At 44.6% G+C, this 11,069-nt stretch overlaps 1 protein-coding gene across 1 annotated transcript; it reads right to left on the bottom strand.

Annotated features, from left to right (window-relative positions):
* On the bottom strand, positions 542–10,996 carry LOC110397916 (vitamin K-dependent protein C-like). Its single transcript, XM_021394966.1, has 9 exons — positions 9,196–10,996; positions 8,781–8,864; positions 8,505–8,665; positions 7,527–7,551; positions 6,889–6,999; positions 6,016–6,156; positions 5,539–5,648; positions 4,918–5,035; positions 542–1,217 (listed from the first exon to the last, which is right to left on the bottom strand). Exons 2-9 carry the CDS (start codon positions 8,845–8,847, stop codon positions 649–651), a joined length of 1,302 nt encoding a protein of 433 aa, XP_021250641.1. The 5' UTR covers positions 8,848–8,864; positions 9,196–10,996; the 3' UTR covers positions 542–648.

The following is an 11,069-nucleotide window of genomic DNA, read 5'->3' as shown; positions in this document are numbered from 1 at the left end:
TGGCCTGTTTCTTGTATGCATGAATCTACTTCAGCACTTGCTCAGTAAACATGAGCAGCTTGTAAGTCAACAAGACTAAGTCTACACGCCTAAGAGGTATTAAACCTTGTTGCTGACAGCATCTTAATTTTCCTACAAACTCTAATACATTTGGGTTGTTTTTTCATTTAACAGTCATCTCATCACAAGAGCAAACTGATGTTCCTCCCTGATCCAAACAGGGGTCCAAATCCCAATGGAGGTACTGGAAACCTGCATCCACTACAAGCACGGTTGATTTCCCCTTTTCTCTGCAAGATCAATTACATTTAGCAACTTCAAACATTTTTTTTTCCTCAATAGACCTCTCTGTCATCTTCCCCAACACCCACTGGGTTTAGTGATTTTACACCTACCAGGAAGGTTTGTTGGACCACAGGCCATTCTTATTACAATGCTGTGCAGCCTCTCAGTATAACAGGGTACTATCTCTTGCCTGTAAGGCCTAAGTAGGACCATGCTACAAATAAACAACAGAATTTGGAGAAAGTACCACATGAGGTTAACAGATACTCAACATTTAATATTGTAGATGCGACAGTACATTACACCTTCTACTGTCACTAGCATAGCACATAGCCACAGTATTCCAGGCTCAAAGCATCAGAATCAACCCCTCCAAGAAGCTGACATCTTCTTCATGTGGTGCTGGATCCATTCCAGGTACTGACTAACTTTGGTGTAGACTCCAAATTTCTCCTTTCTTCCACAGCCTTCTCCCCAGCTCACCAGTCCTACCAAAAACCAAGTATCCTTATATTTAGTGGCCATAGGGCCTCCACTGTCCCCACTGCAGGAATCCTTCCTGTCCTCTAAGCTCCCCGCACACAGCATGTTGTCAGAGATTGCGTTTGTCATCACTTGGGCACACTCATTCTTGGGAACAATGGGGATTTCGATGTAGCTGAGGAGAGCAGAGTAATTCCTCATTTCATCGCTTGTGCTGCCCCAGCCAGTCACCAGCATCTGCCTCCCCTTTGTTGTCAGCTCATGCTCTGCCAGGTCCCGGGTGGGAAGGCAAATGGGCAGCGCGTATTTGTTATACATGACGGGCTCGGCCAAGTGCAGCATGGCTATGTCATTGTCGGAGGTCAGCTTGGTGTAATTTTCATGGCGCACGTATTTATCAACCCAAATGGTTTGCTCATTGGCCTCAGTACGGAGACGGTGGAATTTACCTGGAGGAGCAAACAAGAAGATGAGAGGTGCTCCTGGACCTTCTGATTTGTCAAAGCACAGGGAGCCTTCCTCACCTCAATCACCAAAGCACCTGGATTACATCAAAGGTGAACAATGTTCTACTTGAGGGACAAATTGTAAACTTTCCAGATCTGCCCACATTGTGAACACATGCCGTACTAACTGAATTAATATCCTAGAGCTGTGATCATCAGCTGAGAAACTGAAATTGCCTCTGTACTGCCCTTCTGTGTCCGTGTTACACACACTTGTGCAACTCAAGAGATCTTGGGAAGGAAACCAACCATCTTGGAGTCAGCACAGCGAGCATACAGCAAAGGAAGTCATTTATGACATACATGAGGTTTTTGCTGTATAACCAGTGTCTGAATGTCTGAATTTCAGGTTTTAAAGGATAAATACGACTAATTGATAACACCATCCCTTTCTAAAATTGTGCACCTGCATTTTAAGGATTCTTTGACCGCTTAAGACTACTCTGTTTTCATTTATGCTGCATGATCGCCTCCACTTCATGGGTCGAGCAGCTATGCAAAAGTAAGCAGGAAACTAAGTTGAAAGAGGCCAGAAAGGGAAGAACAAGTCATTTATGTGTGATACAATGGAAAAGAAGACACAGAAAGATATCTGATAGGATGTGAGGAAGTAGCCACAAAAAAGTTGCATTTCTGTGCTATCAGTTAATTTAAGCTTAATTTCAATGCCTATTTCAGTATGTACTTCATAAAAATACTTCTCCTTTGCAAATCCATCCATTTTGCAAATTCAGGCATGCTTTCCATCCCAGTCCCTCTATGGATGAGCTGGAAGTTGCTCTTTATCACCACCTTTTCAAATGCATGCTTCACCACACTGTCCTTCCAGTTTTCCCCTGTTTCAATAAACTTTTCACTTCCCTCAGTCTTACTTGAATCCTTCCAAACAAAACCTTAACGCTCCTCTGACTTTGCATTACCAAGTCGCTTACTGTGCTTGAGCCTGTCAATGGGGTATTGCTGTGAGTGTTTCTTCTCTTTTTTTCTTTCTTTTTCCTGTACAAGAGTGTGTTTCCATGAATAGGGACTTCATGATCCAGAGTAGCTCCAGAAATAGATCCTCAAAAGACCCCACGAAGTCCAGCTTTGGATCTTGGACTTCTAGACCCATTATTTCTGAGACTCTCGGTCCTTTGCAGCCAGCCAGTGGACATTTCATGAATGGCCTCAGTAGACAGCTCAGACCGTTGAAACTGCTCTAGGGATCACCTACAGGACTTGTTATCACCAAGCCATCACTCACAAAACAATTGTTTTTCTTCTGTCATGACTTCTCTTTTCAGCCATTCATGACTTCTCTTTGTGGTGGCAGCACCCTGGGAGCACATTTCCTTGCTCCGTTCTCCCACCCTGCAGCTGCTGTGGCAGGGGGCTGACTGGCAGACTTCCAAGGGTAAGGGGGAGGGCTCTACTCCTATCTTCACAGATACGACTCTGCTTTAGATGCAGGAACAAGTGCCACAGGAAGGAGACTGGGAATGTTCTCAGCTCCACCTTCCAAATACCTACTCTGAGATCTAACTTTCCACTTCAGACATGAATGAATCCAGCTATAAGACTACTCTCCAAGACCATGAGTGCAAACCCAGATGTGAGCCTTCCCTCCAGTTTTGTTCTTACAGGTGGTGAACAGAAGATGCAACAGGACAAGGCCAGAAGACTGATGGGCACCCCATCCTGCTGGAGGCAGGTCAAGTACCACCTCTGCAGTCCCAATACAGACACCTTCATTACTGCCCCGGAGCTCACATCTGCACCTGCAGACATGGCAATGTCTCCATTCAAACTGTTCCATGTATCTCAAGGTTGTAATGGTAGATATCTCTAGGGTTTAGAAAACATGCACCCCTTGATGAGAACTGCTTTCCTAGCTGCAGTGAAGTGCCTCAAAGATGCATCTAAAAGGGCAAGCATGTGATGTTTAGGTGTGTCTCAAAGTTCCTTTCTGCTTGACTGGGGACATAACTTCATTCTCTCTTCTCTATTAGTAAAGACTCAAGATATCCTGCACGTCCACCCTTTCTCCACTGCCCCCCATGCCACAGTACAGGACCCTTACACGGTTTCTGTCTCACCACAGTAAGATTCCTCCAGGTTTAACGGGAGGGTTCTCTCACATAGGCCACAACTCAGTCCATAGTCACACACTTGTTTTTGCCACTAGTAACAAGGTAGGTCTTTCAAGGCACCTGGGATAGTGTAAAAGAAAAGGGTAGACATGGCACTTAGGGACTTGGTGTAGTGGGCGTGGTGGTGATGGATTGATGGTTGGACTAAATGATCTTGGAGGTCTTTTACAACCTTAACTGTTCTGATTTTCCCACTGATGAATAGCCTTCACGTAATATCAAAGCTACATCTAGCACTACCAAGCATTCTACTTGGAACTAGATGATCTTAAAGGTCTCTTCCAACCAAAACCATTCTGTGATTCTACGATTCTATGATTCAAACACCACATCTGATGACTGCTTTTCCCTAAAACATTCCAAGGTTCTTTACCAAGTAACAGGTTTTTGCTTCTTGGGACTCACTATAACTGAATATATGTATGTTAAGCAATCACTTAGCAGGGAAGAAAATAACTTAGTAGAAACTGGAAGTGCGTGGAGATATGCAGTCTGTATGTGAATTTCCAAAGTAGACATTCACTTCTATTTTGATATCCCTCTGTGGAAAAAGTGGATATTCTGGATCTAAAAGGACTGAAGGAGATATCACATGTTTTTCCATTCATCCTCTATGCTGAACAATGAATGACTGACAAACACATCTATCCATACATGTCTTAGTGTCAAATGTTCGCACATTCATGTATGCTGTGAAACATGCATACAGACAGTACATTTCCAGTTTTCCACAATTACTGGGAACAACCCATCTCTTCACTAAAGGAGAAAGGAAACAGTTGATCTGTCATGTCTCTAATATCAACAGTAGTACACAGAAAACAGTAATAAAAAAATCTACTTAAATGTGAATGGAATTCTGATTATTTTTGGTCTGTTTATTGAGAAGTAGTACTGTATTCAGCATAGGTTTTTCCATGCTTAAGAGTAGCAGAGCCAGTAACGCAGTACTGTAGTTCTGCAACGCCTTCCTCCTTTTCTACTGAAACTGTCTCAAGTAATGCTGTTCACATGCATCAAAAGGTAGGAAGAGGCACTATGACATTCTCCTCCCAAGCTCAAGGCTTTATATAAAGAAGGGGAAGTTTATTCCCTCCCAATATTAGGACAATCTTGAATATTTGCATCAGCAGAAAAGCACAAGCAGAAGAGATTTCCCAAAAGTGGCTTTTAAGTCTTTCTACTTTATAGACAATCAACAGTGTTCTGAAGACATCCACTCACTTCCATAGTAACACTGATAGTGGCTCAAATGAAATCAGTTTTACTAATCCTTTTTGGTCTGTGCTAAGGTGAATGCTAAGTACTTGCCTGCAGCAGGGGGATTGGAACTTGATGATCCTTCAGGTCCCTTCCAACCCAAGCCATTCTGTGATTCTACTTCCTAGACAACCCACTCCTACATCCAAGGGGACTTCTGCCTTTATAGCCTGCTGGTCTTTCTCCTGAGATGATGAAAACTGGGAATTTTAAAAGAAGTGCTTAAAAAAAAAGGGACAGATTTTTTTCCATACCAAGTCTTACTTTGAGAGTCTCTCCTGCCTCAACACAGTGTGCTGCTGTTAGGACCCAAGACGGATGGATGAGAACACCCCCACACAAAAATTTCCCTTTCACGCTTTGCAGCATAACCTGAAACAAAGAAACAGAGAGGCCTGACACTGCAGGAAGCACGTCTCACAAGATATGGCATACATTTTTTTTTGTGGTTGAAATATGCACAAACACATCAAACACCAAAGCACGTCACGCGCATTGAAGCCCAAACTCTACAATGGGGCTGAAGCGCTATGAATAAGGTTTCTGTAGAACATCTACAAAAACAATTGAATATTCTTCCCAAATAAGGGCTGGCTTCATAGAAACCAGCAAGTGACAGTGCTGGTCACTGCAAGGAAAGGCTATGGTACTTCAGAAGAGCACATTCGGAAGACCTTGTCAAAAATGACAAGGCCAAGAGTCCTAAGAGCTATTTCTCCCTGTTACTCCAACCTTTGGGTTGCTTTTGAAGGAGCTGAGCTAAGGAAATCTTAGCTTGATGTGATGCCACAAGTATTAACAGAGGAGTCTGGAGCAGGCAGAGCAGTTCCAGAATGGTCTGAACCATCTTTTGTGAAAGACTCTTTACTCCTTACCTGCCAAGGGCTAAAACCCCTTCCTCCTGAATTTCCCCCAATAAGCCGAATATTGAATTCTGCTTTGCCTTCGATGTAGTCCATTTTCACTCGTCCACAGGGGAACTCCACTAGAGAAAATGCAGAGAAATTAACTCGCACAGAGCAGCTCACCCAGCGTAACACCTCTTAAAGCATTCTCTCTAACCTAGGCAGTACTACTTATTGGCTTCAGGAAAGTCCCTCAATGCTTGCAGAGGAGGAAGTTTCCTGATTCCCCTGTGCATCTCCATGAGGCAAACACAGGCACAGCTTAGGCTCTTAGTGGCCATAAAGTGGGTATGGATTTGGGAAATACAGGCACAGAATTACTCTGCATGAAGTGGATGTTCTGAAAATCAGTATGAAGTGCAGGGCAAGCCTTTTTCCCCTAAAAGCCCTTTATTTCATGTTCAGAATAATCCTCTGTGAAATCTCCCATGAACATCCTCCTCTTACCTACAGGCTTGCACATGTTGTGGTCGTTCATCAGCTGATAGCCAGATGCACAGCTGCAGTAGCGGCACTGCTTGGCAGGGTCTTCCTTGCAGAAATGTTCACATCCTCCATTATCCACAGAACAGTTATTGTATTTGACCTCTGGGAAAAAGGGAACAAGAAGAAAGACAGGACAAGCTGGAAAGCCAAAAAGTCACAGGAAGTGGCAAAATGACATCCTGATTCAAGCGATAAACAGCTGACAGCAGATTTGGGATGACAGCTGTGGGCTCTCGTAGCAGTAGGGCCATTCAAACAGCAAATAGACCTTGGTCCAGAATAAGGCAGCGGGGAGATAAAGAACCCAGAGATTACTGTCAGGGCAGGCAGACTGGAGAACAGAAAATTCATGTCACTGAGCATGAGTCAGGTGGTGGAAGGTGGTGATGATACAAGATACAGATGCTCACAGTTAAAAACACTATTCATCTTTTCTCCAGGGAAGACATCGTCTCAGTAATGACAATCAGCTATTTGCACTGGATTGTTTTTCCTTCTCTACTGAAAAAACAACAACAAACCAACCCAGCAATAAACCCCCTATACTGACTGTTTTAAAGTCACTGATCCTTTACAGAACCATTTCCCATGTTTCTGTAAAACACAGATTTCTCAGATTTCCAAACCTCTCCCACAGCAACACAAACTTCGGTTTGCTTTAGGTAAGCGCAGATAATCCTTTCACTGCATTATGAAGCAACAGAGAAATCACATCAGTAGTGAAAGCAAGTATACCATGCAATGGCAGAATTGTTGATCCCTATCCACAGAGATCCCTATCACAAAGAATGTTTTTTGCTTTTTTTTTTTATCATGGATTAAAGACAGCATTACCATAATTGCACTGAGCTCCCTCCCAGCCTTTGTCACAGATGCAGGAATATGATCCGATATTGTCCTTGCAGTTCCCATTGGAACAAGGCTTCTGGGCACACTGATCTCCATCTGGAACATGCAGTTAAGTCCCTGAGCCAGAGCTCAGACCAAACAGTGAAACAAGAAGATCCCCCCGATCCCCAAGCACCATGCACAGTTTCTGCCTTCACATGGTGATAACGAACTGTGGCGCTGGCCCAGATAAGGGCATTTGTTTCTGTTCTGTAGAAGGAGTGGAGTGGGCAGAAGGGAAAGAAAGAGTAAAACCTGAGGCAGACAGGGCAGAGGTAAGTTAGTGCAGGAGCGGAAAGCAACAGTGGGGCTGCTCTTTGGGCCATGCCAAGCAGGGCCAGAACAGCAGAGATCACTCTTGACCAGTGCCCTACCTGTGGGGAGGTGACTGATAATGGGCACAGATGCACTTGAAATTTTTTAAGAGGCTGGTTATACAGTAGGACTGGAAAACATACTTTGCATGCTCCATTTAACAAAGAATGAAAATATAAATTAGTAAGCAATACACGGCAGCAGGAAGGGAGAGCAATAGCTAACCTTGAAGAAACAGAGAGAGATGATTAAGAAAGTAATTTACTTACCTACATACTTGCTCCAAAAGTCCAGCTGTAGAGAAACAAAGTTTACATTAAGGCTAGAAGCAGATTTTTCACAAGCAAGGGATTTGAAGTGTACCACAGTCGTGGTCAGCGCAGCACTGCACTCTAGTCAACTAGGTCTCTTCCTTCTCAGCAGCACAGTGACAGACATGGTTAACAAAAGTGGCCAACTCTGAACATTCCTGTACTGCAGCCATGGCCCTACTCAGCACATATCCCCCCTGCCCTGCCTGCAGTCCCACCAGCACCACAACCTCTCAATACCACCCCTGTTTCCCAGCTGCTTACTGCCAGGCAAGTCATTTGTGTTGCTCAGTGCAAAACTGCATTTGTGCCCAATTAGGAGGCAAAACAGGAGCGCTGCAAAGGCTGTAAGAAGACTCTGGGTCCTGAGGAACAGCAAGGACTGGTTCATCCTAAATAGTGAGCCCACTGTTTAATGCAACAGTAAGACCTGATGAAAAAAAAGACAAAGACCTAACAAAAAAAAACAACTCATACTCATTGATCAGGTGTGGAGAGGGGCAGCAACCAGTGATGTTTACAATAATGTCCATTTGAAAGTAAGAGGTTGAGAGAAGTAGGGAGGAGCTACTGATATGAGAAATGTTTGTCTGGCACAGATGGGAGACTGGGAATGTACAGACTGCCAAAAAACACAGTGGCAGCAAGAATAGGCAGTAGGGTCAAGCAGGGATTGGGATTACCTGCCTGGGATGTAAAGCTCAAAATCAGGTCTGGTGGGACATATGTGAACAGCCAAGTGCCACAGCCCAAACAAGCAGCAGTAACTTGACAATCACTGTGACACATTACATTCAGAACCATGCCTCTACCTTGAGAGTCAGGAGGGCTGAAAGCAAGACCTCCTATGCCCCAGACTACACCGCTTCGACAAAACAATCTAAAAAACCCAAATCTTGGTGTTGTCTTACGTTCCTCCTTACAGAAACAACTTACCGTGGCTTCTTTGGTTTCAAATATCTCACTGGCCTCCTCAAAGTTGCACGTCTCTTCTTTGCACTCGCGCTCCAGAGAGCCTGGCTTCATCTCCTCCAGGAAAGAGTTGGCCCGCTTCTGGATTTTCAGGACTTGGTTCGCATCCTTGTAGCTGTAAAATACTAGAAGCAAAAATGTGGATGTACAAGCAGAGAAGAGAGCTGCCTGAAAACTAGCAGCTGGCAGGGAGCAGGAAACATGCTTATGGTGACTGGAACAGGGTGAAGGCACACTTACTTGAGGTATGGCACACTGGTGAGGAGCAGGCGGCCAGCAGCACCCCTATGGTGATGAGCTTCCACATGTTGCAGCAGATGTCCCCTAGAAGAACAGCCAGGTGTGAAGGGGAGCAGCATGGCCCAGTGCTGGAGGCTGGGTCTGCTCAGGCAGCTCAGGGGGTTTCCTCACTTCTTCACACAGCAGCCCCCTCGTGCAATGCTGTGCTGCATTTTTCTCAGATGTCAGCTCCAAAGCAGTTTGTCAGAGCCCCCCAGCCTGCTTCCAGCTCCCTTCAACACACCAGCAGCTCTCCCAGAGCATTCTTTGTCAGCCCCAGCACCTCCCCTTGCCATCAGACACTTCTGGCAAGCTTTATGCTTAATTAAGCTGTTCTTTGAAACCCTGAGTGTTACGATATCTTTGAAGGACTTACTGCTTTATTCCGTGTCAATCAGCGTGATTTATTCTTCCGCCATGAGCTCTGCTGGAACTTGGGTTAATCCATAACTTCAGGTATTTACTTTTTAGAGTGACATGAAGTGCTTTCCCTTTAGTCATTAAGCAAACAGTGCTCAGGGGAAGGCTCAACAGTTCACCTGCATGTAACAGAAAAGTGAGACAGCTGTCCTCTCTGCCTTTTCAAATCAATTTTGTGCTTTTTTTTCATCCATTTCATCAGTTTCAGACTCATGGAATCCACACTGCAGCTGGGGAAGGTGTGCGTACACTGAAGCTCTGCTGATACATTCTTTGTCCTCAATTCAGCCGCTCAATAAAATTCAGCTGAGATTAATGACAGCAGATTTGTGCTGAAAATACATTTTATAAAACACACCTAAAGAGAGGAAACAAAACAGGAAACCCAAGAAGAAACAGACGGATTAATGTATATTCTACCTACCACGCAAATAATATTTGCACCTGATGTGGCTATTTAGAAACAGTGCTTTACTAGTGCATAATTTGCATGTTTGGAACACATTTTTGTTTGCAAGACTTGTGCTTGTCCTAAATTCCAAACAGTCCCACAAACTGTCCACATAAAACATTTAGAAGCAATATGTGAGAACCCAAGAACCTTTTCATTGTCTTATTTTTATCTTACACCGGTGTTCAGAAAGAATGGAATTCCTCACCAGCTCTTGCAGCCCGCTCACACAGAACAAGAGGCCAAACGCCTCCAACCTGTTCCTCTGCTGTGCAGACACCACAGTTCATTGCCATAAGGATCACTGGGTAAGCCAGCTAATGCTGGAGCTCTCCAGAGAGAATTTGCTAGACAACTACAGGATATTTTAAACCATAATTTCCATTACCTCCTCATCCTGTCCACATCAGAACGAAACACCGCAGCTTGCCCAAGGCCCAGCTGGTGGAGTAACAGTTGTTCATCCCCAAGAGACACACAAGACAGACAAATGAGGAACGTACCTTACGGCCTTGGAGGTGCTCTACAGGTAAGGAAGGACAGGGTTGCTTCTGAACCTGCTCACCTCTGTGCTGCCCAGTCCGTGGGAGCAGAAAAAAAACAAACACGTAAGAAATGCCAACCCAAAACACACAGAGCAAGAAGGGAAAAAGTAGGAGAAAACATTTTAGAACAGAAACCTTATTGGCACTTTTAGAGCACACAAACCCATTCTCAACCCATTCCACCTTCCCAAGCTCCATTTGATGGTTGTAGTTAAACCAAGGGGCCAGCAGCTCTGAGCAGCAGGCCTGACAGCCCAACAACGACACACCAAGTGGGCCAAAAAGCTTCTTCCTCTTTGGAAGGACCAAAAGGACCAAAACAACTTGCATCAAAGGAGCAACCACACCTGCTGTCTCTCTGCTCTTCTTTCTTTGCATGTTTTCTGTGATGTGCAGAGCTGGACAACTCAGGTCCAGTGCACTCGTGTGAGCAAAGATACATGCACAATGACAGCAGAGCATGGTCACACTGTACAGACCTGATGCCTACAAGCACATGGGCATTCCCGTTGCTCACTCCCGACAGCACAAAAGGGGACAAAGTAACCAGCATCCAGACACAAGGCCTTATCTCAAGAGCGCCTTCCCCTCCTGTTTTGGTTTTGCAGACAGCAGAGCTATGATCAGGCTGAGCAGCAGCAGAGCCATCATTAAAACACCTCTGCTTTTGTTCACTGCAGAGAGAGTCAATAACAAATATCTGCACGATGTCTTCTACCTAGCACCAATTACACCAACACAAAACTGATCCAAAATAAGCAGCATTTACCATTTCACTCCTCTCCAGGGAACAGCCCTGCACTTCTGATGCAACTCAGGATAAACCCATTTGTC

This window comes from Numida meleagris, chromosome 4 (genome assembly GCF_002078875.1).
Source record: "Numida meleagris isolate 19003 breed g44 Domestic line chromosome 4, NumMel1.0, whole genome shotgun sequence".
Classification (NCBI taxonomy): Eukaryota; Metazoa; Chordata; class Aves; order Galliformes; family Numididae; genus Numida; species Numida meleagris.
This window is presented reverse-complemented; position numbering and strand designations above follow the sequence as displayed.